The sequence below is a fragment of the Tubulanus polymorphus genome, chromosome 9, assembly GCF_964204645.1.
Source record: "Tubulanus polymorphus chromosome 9, tnTubPoly1.2, whole genome shotgun sequence".
In the NCBI taxonomy this organism is placed as follows: Eukaryota; Metazoa; Nemertea; class Palaeonemertea; order Tubulaniformes; family Tubulanidae; genus Tubulanus; species Tubulanus polymorphus.
The window spans coordinates 9,515,406-9,528,778 of NC_134033.1; the positions used below are offsets into that span (position 1 = coordinate 9,515,406).

Genomic DNA, 13,373 nt, shown 5'->3' on the forward strand with positions numbered 1-13,373 from the left:
TAAATGAAGTTTTCTTCATCAATGCATGTTCTATATCGTTTCATAACTAATATATATCATCGTTTTGTATGTTTTAGTATCATCGTTTCATATCTTTTTATTATCGGTTTATATCTTTTTAGTCATCATTCAACCTTTTTGTTATGTTTTGGTGGTTTTGGCCCGCCATATAAAACATCCCTTTCCAAAGAATACCCATCAGCAATTGCAATGAGAAATACCATTCAGCCCCCATCCAAACACACAAGCACGTTGGAGAAGTAGTGAATTGTACTGTATGTGACAAACCATGAGTGATGTATTCAAACAAAAAACTTAGTCTGAAAGAAAAGGATCTTATTGAATGTATTCCTGAAGGTTTTATCTATTTTTGTGGTATGGTACCGCAAGGAGCCCTAGAGAAAGACGAGATGTCCGAGGAGGAATGCGAAATCTTGAGTAAAGATCAGTGGCAGTCTGATTCCCATTTGGCACCCTGGGTGCAGCTCCACAGTTCAGAGTTAAGATTTAACTCTGAGTTAACTCATTGAGGTGAACTCACTTAACTGAGAGTTAACTGTAAATCACAGTTAACTGTAAATCACAACTGTGGAACTGGGTCCTGGGGAACGACTCAATGATTTGTTGGAGTACCTTCCACATGTATCATTAGGGGAACCAGCAATTGTGGTCACGCATGGTATAAAACATGCCAGCGAAGGTGGCAGGACAACAGAGGGGTTTGCAGATGTTATGACGCCACTCAAAGGCACGCACCCTTCTGTCCCTCTTTTCCACCTACAGACCCCTGTCCCTCCCTGCTGGCGTGTGGTGACCACTATCGGGTAAACAACATCAGCCGGGTTAACGTCTTCTACCACACCTGACCCCCCAGATGGAGCACACTCCACAGTGAAGTTTTTTTCCATTTTTCTTGGAATTATATTTTTCTGCTCTCCAGGATGAGGAACAGATTGGCCGTATTTACCTTTCGATGGTATAGATAATCTTGAGTCTCAAGACCGGACTGCCTGGTCGCTGATGATGATTGATGATGATGATGATAAACCAGATATGAAGACAATCAATAGATGTCCGGACTGCCTGGTCGCTGATGATTGATGATGATGATGATGATGATGATGATGATGATGATGATGATGATGATGATGATGATGATGATAAATCATCATATCATGATTTATCTAACATGATTACGTTTATGTAGGAACGGATGGATGGATATTCAACAAAATGCGTAGCCCCCAGTAGACTAAAGCGGTTATCTTTTTTTTCTATGAAGCAACAAATTTACAGAATTACTATACTACTCACCAGTCATAGAACACCGACTGAACCCTTCCTCTGAATGGGCATTAAGGCAAAACTGAAAGAAACCAATGCATAGAATGAAAATTTTGAAATTAGGCCAAACAAAAATGATACCTTGTTCCATAGAAATGAAACCTCATTTTTGTAAAATATGATAAAATTTTTTAAACAGTTCATTTCTACAGCAGTCTGTAATGAATTAAATTGATCACTAATGTATTGATCATTGTAAAATTGATCAGTAATGTATAGGGCATATAGGCGGCCAGCCGGGTCAACTTTTAAGCTCAGCAGGGCGGAGAAACAAGGTATCAAATTTTTTAGCCTTGTAATTATTGGCAATGGATATGAATGAATTCGACACCAATAATTGGTAAAAATCCAATGATAACAAAATCAGGTGTGGAGTTAAGCCTACACATGGATCTGGTCGGTAATAACAGAGTTTGAAAGTTTATGGATGCTCAAAATTTGCCTTGGGTTGAAGCTATAGACCTTCACATGTTTTCATAGATATAGACCTATACTACCACATTGTTTTTGATATTAAGCGCCTCCTACTAAGAAAACCAAACAAAAAGTGAAGGGCCATTCAAAGTGGGTACATTATTTCTCAACAAATCGTGAAGCCACCAGCGTCGTTCCCAAAAGCCAAAAAAAAATACCTGCAAAGCAGCGATAACGGGTTTTCTGCCGAGTTGGTATAAATGACGTACTTAGATTTGGACAAAATCAATCTCAAATCAGTAGATAAACGACAGTTTTATTATAGGAGCGCCAACAAGGGACCAACACTAATACCAGATATAGAGATCAATGTGCTTCGCGAAGTACTCCGTGTACTAAATTTAGTCAAAATAGGATAAGGCCAAAGAAAAAATGTATACACGCGCATCGGTCTACAACCCCCGCGTCAAATTTTCTTCTCTGTAACAAAAATCGGCTCCAAAATTAGCGCACCGCGTGCTAGCGCCAACTAGTCGCCGACCAGCTACTATACATCCGTTCGGACTTGTTCCTGACGACTAATCCATCACACTCAATAGTCAAATGTAGGAACATTGAAAAAAAAAAAAACAACCAAAAAACGGCATCACTGCATCATTTTGTGCAGAAGGGCCTGACCAGAAACAGAATATTTTTTTTGGCCTAACGATGTAGTGCTAGATATAATTCATGAGCTACATTTTGAAAATTGTTAGATTGATTGGTGGAAACAATTGATCAAAGCGTATTCAACATTTCCCATTCAAAACCTCTGCAAAAGTGCCGATTTTGCCGCACTTGACTAAAGTCGGCCATCTTGATTCCGATCATGCTGTAGAAAAGGTTAAGGGTACAAACATACATAACTAACTACTAAGACCATACATACAAGCATATCGAAAACTTTTAGAAGACTAACAAAATATCATTTGATTTGAAATAGCGATCATAGAACAGATTAATAGGATTGTTAAACATGTTCAATAAATACGTCCAATCATTATCCGACAATCGATGAACGGGCTCTATCAAGATAAACTTGTAATTATATCCATGAAACGACTTAAGACACTTCATGCAACGAAGTTGAATTATAAGATAAGGTTGTTTAAATGTGGTTTCTTTGTTATGACCAGTACTGAATCTGTCCACAGGATGACTGGCACATGCGGAGTGTTTAGGTATACAACTAAGTCCTTTCTGTCAAGTGAGTAGTAACGATGCAACCATGGCCCGCATCTGAGGGCCTGCGGCTGCCGTTGTTCTGTACGCATCATATGCGAAGGAAGGTTTATGCACATGATTTATACCCTCCTCTAAACAAATGACGCAAATCTGAAAGTTTATCAAACTATTTAGCTCAAATTCATCAAAGTAATTTACACTGTTCAATGTGTTTAGTAGCCATTATTATCACTTTCCCTGATTGGAAATAATCAGAGCAATCCTCTTTTTGACTGACGCAGAGACCAATCTCAAGGCCGTCTGGTAAAATAATGAATTTTGGGATTAGTGATAAGCGAATGGCAAATCCTTGATCTAGTTCGGTGTCTTTTTTTTCGTTGCGAGATTAATTCAACGAAAACATATTCGAAAAATTCTAGCCCACGCATTCAGAGCATTATAATGATCATTGCATTGATTAGAGTATCTATTACTGATCAGTAGTCGAATCTGAGGATACATATTTTGTCAAAAATATAGTGGATAAATCAGATGCGGATCCAGGGGGTGCTTTGGGTGTTGCAGCATCCCCCCTAAAGCCAACCGCACATGTTTGCTATATATTTTATGGTCTAATGCGATCATACGCCGATACAATGGTCATAAGTCATCAATACTTTTCCAATGCCATCATTTTTCCTGCATCTAAAGCCCGCCGTACACCTTTGCGATTTATTGTATGATCCCTATTTGATCAGATATAAAATGTAGGTTCATTGTATTATCGATCATATGCAATTTTTCCATGCGAAAATAATCGTAAATGTGTGCGAGCTTATATTACGTTGTGGATATCTTTATTGAAAGCCATTCAGAATTCTCGATGAAGCAGTCATTTGGACTAATAGAGGAACCAATAGATGGTACGTGTTTTGTTATTTGAGGTGCAATCAACAGTACAGGAAGGCATAAAGGTCAGATGATATCTGTAACAATCGTCGCTTAGTAAATTCTGTAGCGCCCATTTTTATTTTCTCACGCTGTTGCCTGACATTCGGGTATCAAATTTCAAATTCAATTCTGTCTGTCTGGCACGCGCTTTGAGACGACCTCGGGATTCATGCATTTCACTTTAATTGATAATTAGTATTATGTATTAGTAATACACTTATCTATGATGAACTTGAGCAAGTAAAATAATCCAGTAGAGGCCATCAGTAAGTACTTTTGTGTCCTATTAAACCAGTCGGTCAAAAGAACTAGGGGTCCAGGGAAATCATGCCCACTTGGGAAGTGGTTTCAAATGCTCAACAATCTAACAATTTCAATATTCAACAACCCTAGGTGAACTACAAAAACCAATGACCTTGAAACTCACCACAATCATTGAACATGTCAGTTGCTACCATTTGTTAATTGATTGTGATAACAATATACCAATATAATAAGGAAATTCAAAGTTATTCTACTATTCAACACCCCTTGGTTACCATATGGAATAAGTTATGTCCTTTCTCACACAGTAACTTTTCGATGTCAGAATTTTCAAAAGTAAAACACCCCCTGGTGAGTGAACGGGGTCCCCAATCAAAGATCCATTCAACTTACCCTAAAGGTACCTGTGTTCCATACATCTCACAAAAGTTTAAAGTAGTGCCTTGTGGATTTGACAATGATCGGTATGTACGGTAGGAAACATAGAGTATTATTAAATGGTTGAAGCCCGCGGCCGAATGAAATAATATATTCTTCTAATTATGATACCTCGTCGACACAACAGCTTTTCTCCGCTACATCTCTTCGGCATGTTTAGTTTAGGCCTACGACTCACCGGTACTCTAATGATTCATCCTAGTACATTGTAAATACACGGTCAATTTGGTTAAGAAAATTAGGTATTGTTAAACTAACTGTTTGAAGCCCGCGGCCAAATCACTGGTAGTAATAAATTTATTTGTACTTGATTTGATTGTCATAATGAGGAGAAACTCACAGCTGATCCCCGGAACGACGATGAAGAGACACACGTCAATTCGTCAATGTTAACGGCTCGTGAGTGCTTTTAACATCTAGAGCAGTAAATTTCCTGTGTATCAGTAATATGATTTGATGAGGAAAATGGGTATGTGTTAAAAATTACTGTTTGAAAACCGCGGCTGAATGTGAAGCCTTGCGGCAATAAATTAGCTTATTTACGCTTGAATAATCGAAGTGACGAGCAACCTCCTGTGGATTTCGGGATGACGACTCAGAAAAACATGTCGCCTCAATGAATGGGACCCAATTTTCGATGTTTACGGCCTGACAGTGCTTTTGTTACATTGATTTAACAAAATAAGCACAGAGTATTTGTAGATCGAAGTGAGCTGAAGGATATCATATGGATTGTATCGGCAACAGTGGCAAGGTAACAAAGCCTATGTTCTTTTAGTGAAAATAGTGTGACATTAAATAATAATAATAAGAAACACGCGAATCTCAATAGGGTTTTCTGTGAAGTAACAGAAACCCTAAAAATCAGTACAATTACAATAGGGTTTCTGCGAAGGCAGCAGAAACCCTAAATACAAGATTCCCACAGATTGGCCAATATCATTTTCCATACCTTTTCCATATTTTTCCCATACATAGATTATAAATTTTCCATACCACTAAGTTTTACATTGCCAACCTGGGATTTTTCCTCGTTACACCTAGAAACAGACCGCCCATAAGTTGTTATTCCACCGCGAATTGGCGGCACTCGTTGGATAAATCATGTGAGAAGGGTGATAGAATGCTTCCTCCTTGGTTTTAATGCCATTCAACAGCATTTGATCAAGGTGAGTACCGTACTATTCTTTCAATGTAATGTCTTCTAGGAATCAATTTTTTCATGTACGCTAAATACTACGAAGCCATCCATTGATTGCTCACTAACTGGCTGTCAAATCATTTGAGGTATTAACCCTTTCGCTACGTGTGACGTTTTGGAAACGTCATATGAGTGACACGTGCTGTGCGTATGACGTTGTAGAAACGTCATGCACCTATTGATTTATAACTCGAACGCGTACACAGCAAACAGTATGGAAACGCATGTAAGACAAGATAGTTAGCTTTCTAAACAACAGATGGCGAAAATGCGTCAGTAGTTGGTGCTGTCAGCCTGTTGAGCACATGGTAATTTGCGCGGGATTGAGATGGCTGCTCGAAAGAAAGTTTTCAGTGCTAATCAAGTTTTAGGCAAGATTTACGCCGACGACGACAGTGAAGATGACGATTTAGATGACGGGGTGATTTCGGACTGGGCGGAGACGACTCTTGGGACGAAGATGACTATGCCCTTGACCTCGATGCCGATTTCAACTTTGATGAATTCGAGGAGTTGGATCAGCCTCAACCAGGTATATGCCTTTAGGCAATCACAAAACTCTATTACATAAAGCTATAATGACGATGATAAGATGACCCGGTTGTTTTATCTATTTATTTTTATTTCAGAAGTGTGCAGCACTGATGATAACGTATTGGATTTAGAAGAGGAAGGAGACCAGGATATTATACAAAGACAAGAGTGCACTTTCGGTGAGTCATACATATAATTGCTCAAAAGTGGTACAGCAACTTTAGAGATGAATGAATATATAGATATATAAATGAATACATAAATACACGAATAACAGTTTTATTGTCTTTAAGGCGATGCCCAACAATCGACATCGGCCCCTCCAGTCTTCAATCTTTTTTCGCCCGACCAACGCAGAGTTCCCGCTGTGCCAGATTCTCCAGAAACTCCAACACCACGTCCAGTTCAAAAAAGTACTTTTCTTCTTACTCCATGTGGTGCAATTGTTCTGCAAAAAAATAATCATTTTGAAAACAAATAAAAATATTGTGTGTTGAACAGTTTATTTTTCTCTTCAGAAAAACGTAAAGTCACAACACCACCAGCACCAAGGCCAGAACCTCTGGTGAAGATACGCTGCACAGATACAACACCTGTGACCACCGTTTCAGCACTGAGGCAACATCCTCCACCAGTTGCATCACAACCTGTTCCAAGACAGCCCACACATGCTCCACCTGTGGTACAACCAGTTGCCCAACAGCCAGCGCCAAGAAAACAAGCTCCCCCTCTGGTACAACCTGTTGCCCAACAGCCAGCGCCAAGACAACAAGCTCCCCCTGTGGTACAACCAGTTGCCCAACAGCGAGCGCCAAGACAACAAGCTCCCCCTGTGGTACAACCAGTTGCCCAACAGCGAGCGCCAAGACAACAAGCTCCCCCTGTGGTACAACCAGTTGCCCAACAGCCAGCTCCAAGACAACATGCTCCTGCCGGCCGTCGGATGCGAGCTGATGATGCTCCCTGGTTTTGGGAACGAACTGAAAACTTTCGTCCAAAAGCCATCCCATTCACTGGGGAAGAAAAACTTCTCGTTGATATGCCACAGGGAGCTAAACCGATTGATTATTTTTCCCTATACCTTACTGAAGAAATAATAGCACACGTGGTCACCGAAACAAACAGATATGCCCAACAATTCCTGACAGCTAACGAAGACACCCTGAAGCGGCGATCCAGAGCCAGGTTATGGGAGCCAGTCGAGCAGGCTGAGATGAAGACATTCCTGGCTCTTCTCGTATTACAAGGAATTGTATATAAACCGAGAATCAACATGTACTGGACACAAGAAAAGCTTGTGGCTACTCCAATTTTTGGTGAATGTATGAGTCGTGATCGGTTTCTGAACATTTTAAAATTCTTACATTTCGCAGATAATGAAGCAGACGGCTATGACCCGAGAGATCGTGATAGAGACCGACTTTATAAGGTTCGCCCATTGGTTGAAATGTTTCAAACACGATTCCGAGAGGTATATAGCCCGGGTGAAAACCTTAGTATCGACGAGTCGCTGTTGCTGTGGAAGGGTCGCTTGAGTTTCAAACAGTTCATTGCCACAAAACGTACACGTTTTGGCATAAAATTTTTTGAATTATGCACAACAAAGGGAGTCACCCTTGACCTACTAGTTTACGTAGGGGCAAACACACTCCCTGTACAGCCTCCAGAGATTGCGGCTCTGAACGTTTCCGAGCAAATAGTCATGCATCTGATGAGAAATTACCTCCAAAAAGGTTACACTCTGTTCATTGATAATTACTACTCATCGCCATCTTTAGCGGCATTCCTGCTGAAGAAAGGAACGTACGTTGATGGCACGGTTAGAGCGAATCGTCGCAACTTTCCAAAGGAATTGGCAGACCTCCAAATTCAGAAAAATTCATCAGTATTTTTCAAGGCTCCGGATGAGAACGTTTTGGCCGTAAAATTTCGGGCACATGTTGATAAAGCTAGTGGGAATCCAAAGGTAGTCCATCTCCTCACAACTAGGTTTCCAGCGAGAGTGGACGATACAAGGAAGAAAACGACGAACGATGTTGCAATTTGCAAACCCACTTGTGTATTGGCCTACAACAAGCATATGGGTGGAGTCGATATGGTGGACCAGCAACTTCACTACTACCAAGTCATCCGCCGAACGATGAAATGGTATAAAAAAGTAGCAGTCAGGCTGGTGATGCAGGCCCCCCTAAACTCCCATCGGATGTTCGAACTACAGGGTAACAAGAAGGATTTCCTTGGGTTTATACATGATGTGCTCGACGTGATGGTTATCACAAGACCAATGATTGCTCGTAATGTTACCCGTGATGAAGCACTGACCCGTCTCACTGGCCGTCACTTTCCAATGAAGCTTCGACCACTTGGAAGGAAGACCCAACAAAAACGATGCCGCGTATGCTATGCACGAAATGATCTTGGGCGAACTGGGCGGCCAAAGGACACTATCTGGGTTTGTAAGACTTGCCCTTCTAGACCGGGTCTACACATCGATCAGGATTGCTTCGAAGTGTACCACACAAGATTGGACTATTCAACATTTGATGCTGAATGAATAATTTCTAACTGTCGACTTCGCTAGAAATGATTTGCATGTAGAAAACACAATATTTGTTTGACTTACCATTATGTTTTGCGGACTGCATGCAAGATGTTTTGTTTTTTTTGTCATTGTAATTACTGTTGCGTTGCTTTTACTGAAAAATAAAAGATAATTAGTTTGCAAAATCTCAATTTGATTTTTAGCCTCCCCACTTACGTACCTCTACCAGCGGAAAAGGATATCCCATATCAATTGAATTTCTTTCATCCACACCGTAGCATCAATCACCAAAGAATGAGATAGGCACTTGGGTGAAAAACTGAAAAAAAAAAATTTCTAACCCATCCTGACCCCCCCCCCCAACACGCCCCCCCCCTACAGAAAAGGCTGTTGGTATGATTTTTTACTGATTTTCACTAAATAACATCATAATCTTCGATAAAAACGCGAAAAATCGGGGTTAAAAACAATTTGAAAAAAATCGAATTTTTCGGAAAATACCTATCGTACGGGGCGGTGCAAGCGTGTACGCAGCGAAAGGGTTAATCACGTGAAATAAAACCTTTGGCTCATTGGCTAAGCCTGGGGGATCCGAATGACGATATCAGTGAGGAAATTCCTTCACTTCACTGATTGGCTTAGCAATTTGTTTGTAAAGAAGTTTTGACAGATAACACGTGCATTACGTTATCTATACACTTTAAGGTTACGATCTTATTTATTTACAGGCTCAGGACACGAACTCAGATTTTTATAAATCTAACAGAGCTGCAAAAGCAAAAGCCTCTCTGAAAGTATAAATGTATGGATGTTGCTTCATTTTTTGCTGGATATACTTAAAGTGTTGGCTGTAGTGAGTTTGAGATTCTAAAAGGAAACAGCAACAATATCTGAAATCACAACCAAGATAGACTCAGCAAAAGAAAATATCACAGTGTATAAAACAAGGTAGGCCAACTAACTACTAGCTGGATTTAAAAATAAATGTGAATTAAAATAAAATGGTGTATATTTTATTTATAATTTTTTAAGATATAAATTTACAAAAGATTAACAATATTGAGTGATTACAGAACATAGGCCCATTCATTGTGGTGTAAGTTCTTTTTTTACTGATAAATCTATAAAACACACACAATCTATTTTTGAATTTAAATTTACATCGTAAATGTTTGATTTAATTTTTTTTCTTTCAGTGACGGTCCACATCTTCGGAGAGGCATCATGAATTTACCGAATAATCTTAAAGGGGATCTGAGATCTTTTGAATCTCCCAGAGTTAAAATTGTAGATGAACTGATTTCAGCTTTGACGAAACGATACGTTGATTCCTCTGATATCATCAAAGCCAGCGGTGTTTTCAACTTGCAACTCTTTCCCCGTTCTTTCATCACGACTTCATTGTCTTGCCAAGTTGTCAATATCCAATTATACTAGGTGATGACTTTTACTTGACCGCAGTGTAAAGGTAAAATATTGGCACAATACACCCACACTAACGCTTAGCAATGATACAATTATAGTATACAAATATAGCTGCCAAGCAGCGATGACGGGTTTTCTGCAAAGCCATTCAGAATGATGGGAATTGTAGTAAATTGAAATACCGATACATAGAATAAAATGCAATGACATATTCGAACCTAATATGCTGTGTAAACGTCAAATATGATTCAGCTTTGAAACCGAACATACGCGGACGTACAATCACAAATATTAATTTATTTGACCAGGCATTTATTTTGGCATTCAAAAATCGTGATACTGTATTATCACCATGCTTGAAAATGGATCTGTCCTATTAAGAACTCATCTTAAGCACCTGCTGAGTCGATAGATTGAGTCAATTTACAGATAAGAACGTACTATGATTTAGAATAGATTTAAGAAGTTAATGTTTTTATTGAAATATTTGAATAAATACATATATTGTAGTGTAGATTCAATCAATAAATTATGAATTGATCTGGTCTGGGTTTCCGGCTGATGTTGATTTTGGCTTTTATGGATTACAAATTCTATAGTGATAAACAATTGATACCTGCAACATGTGTGTAAACCAAACCTATTCCACTAGTTGCGTGTGTTTCCTAATAAACGGGAGAGTCACTCTTGATCCGAGTTATTAGAACCAGAAAGAAACTTTCCATGATGGGTTTCTGTGTAATTGTTTCTGTTTCATTCACCGAACTCGCTGTCAAAAAGGCGATTCTCGATATAAATAGTAATGGGTTTTCCCCGCGGGATACCCGCTTTGGGAAAGGCACCTGAATCGATGCTACGAGTTGGAATCCCAATATTTAGACGTAATTTATTATTCTTTGAAAAAAATTCTTAGAATTTCTTATTATGATAGGATGTGCAGGTTTTGATTTGGTAATGATGTTAATAAAAGTTAACCTCTTAAGGTATTGTTTTCTATCTATTATTTGTGACGGATTAGTTTCGATGCTCCTCACAACCCGCCCCACCACGTGTCACTTATTCATGGACGCGCGGATTGTATCATTTGTAATAGGTCTACCACATGAAAGAGTCCATGGCCTACCGTAGAATAGTAGGGCCTACCGATCACGCTATGTGCGATGAAAGAAGTGTTTGAATAAAACAAATTTTTAATGAAATAAACATTATTTATCATAATTAATCAATAGATCAGGTGCCGCCTAAATAATTGTTTGTTTCGTGAAATTTGTACAAAACTTTGCGACTTCGTCATGTCTTGTGACCCTGAAAATACTAGAAGAATCATCGGTAAGCTTATAAAACGGCGAGGTCAACATAGTAACAACAACTTCGGGGATTGAAAAAAAAAACTCAAAAGAATTATTTTTTATACTGATGAGTTATACTGATGGGGAGTAGCGACCGTCATTGACACCGGTTATTTATCCATTCACTATCAAATGTGACGAGCCCAATAAATGATTGCGCATAGATTCGGCCTCTCAGCATTTAGCACAGCAGTTCCGAGAAGTGTTAAGACCGATCAGCGCGCGCGCTATCTGAAACCGGTGCTAGTACGATCAATATCTACAGGTATATACGTGTTCAGTATTACACAGCGAGTACCAGTATGTTGATCGAGCGTCGTCGTAGCAACGCGCTATACAGCGGCTTGAACTAGCGAGTAACGTTAATTATCTTTTAACCAAATTAGAGCACTTATAACCATCGGAATCAAATATAAACCAAGCTGCACCATCTACATCAAGTAGAGAATACCTGTGTGAAATTACAGAATTGTCGGTCCACACAAACAGCTTAAATCATGTCATAAAGAAACATCCACAGACGGACAGACAGACATGACGACGATGCCATAGATGGGTTCGTCTGACGACGAAACCCATCAAAAATAATGTTCATTTAGTTATAGAAATTCATTGACTTTTTGAAAATTCTGTAATAATATTTGTTCTGTCCTAATTTTTATTACTGTATGAACCAATGATATGCTTTGTAAATATGATGTAATAAAATAAATTTGAATTTGAATTAAATTTGAACATGAGAATCAAGCATAACTTGTGTTTTTTCAACTTGTCTTTTGTTAACAGTTCCAGAGTTTCAATTACAATCAAATCCAAATTGGCTAAAAAGTACATAGGACTAAATGAAATGAACCGTTAGATACTGCAAAGCTATTCCAGGGTTATGTCGATCGTGTTGAATCACTTTCCTTGAGTTGAAAGAATCAGATCTTCTATGGTGCAACATCGGCCGAAGAGAGATATCTTGGTGTTGACTGTCCTTGACCATCTAACTTCATGCGTTTGACATTGGAATCAGCATCATACCCATTTGAACTGCAAAATATTCATACAACATGAAAACCTACAGTACATGTATACAGTAATCAAACTTTCACCGATGTTGGATATTTGAATGAACGTTGGGCTAATTTCAGTATTCTAAAGCAGGAAATAATAAGCCCAATAAATAGGCCCTATTCCCATTGGAACAATTGTATAATGCGTACAGCAGCACTTATCAGTCAAGTATGGAGAAATCGGTATACCAAACCTACAAACAGCAAAATGTACAGGCCTACGATGATTTCTGGTATACAAGCCGTGACCACATGAACGTTTTGGTTTGACTATTAATGTCAGCAGGTCAGAGAAGGCCTGGCCAAATTTAATCACATGGCTCAAATCAATTAGCCTTTCTGCGTGTGAATACTTGACTGTATTGTTTTAAAAATAGGCCTATCGAGTGAATTAGTACAAAGACTGAATTAGACTTTGACTAGTCCTGACCAAATCCTATCCATGTTATAATTGCACCAGTTATAGTAACATCACTGTAGGGCCGACGAGAGGGAAAAAGTTGTGTTTGTAGTACATAGGCATGGTAGGCTTGTCGTACTCACTTAACACTTAAAATGCTGTTGTTACCTGTACGTGACTGTACGGTAATTTCTACAGGTTAGCCGTATGTGAGTACGTTGACGCTCAGACTTGCAATATTGGGATTCGA

At 39.1% G+C, this 13,373-nt stretch overlaps 1 protein-coding gene across 9 annotated transcripts in view; it reads right to left on the minus strand.

Moving 5' to 3' along the window:
- The window catches only part of LOC141910898 (galactoside alpha-(1,2)-fucosyltransferase 1-like), a 35,472-nt gene that overhangs the window by 12,900 nt on the left and 9,199 nt on the right, over window positions 1-13,373 (minus strand). For 4 of the 9 annotated variants that reach the window (XM_074801775.1, XM_074801777.1, XM_074801774.1 and 1 more), the window contains one exon: window positions 1,315-1,366. Coding sequence is in view for 2 of the 9 variants with exons in the window: in XM_074801780.1 (XP_074657881.1) it covers window positions 1,318-1,366; window positions 6,616-6,797; window positions 8,973-9,020 (279 nt within the window). In the remaining 7 variants the exon portion in view is untranslated. Of the gene's footprint in view, window positions 1-1,314; window positions 1,367-6,615; window positions 6,798-8,972; window positions 9,233-13,373 lie in introns of those variants that run through there. The other 5 variants (XM_074801773.1, XM_074801780.1, XM_074801772.1 and 2 more) reach the window with 3 other exon arrangements.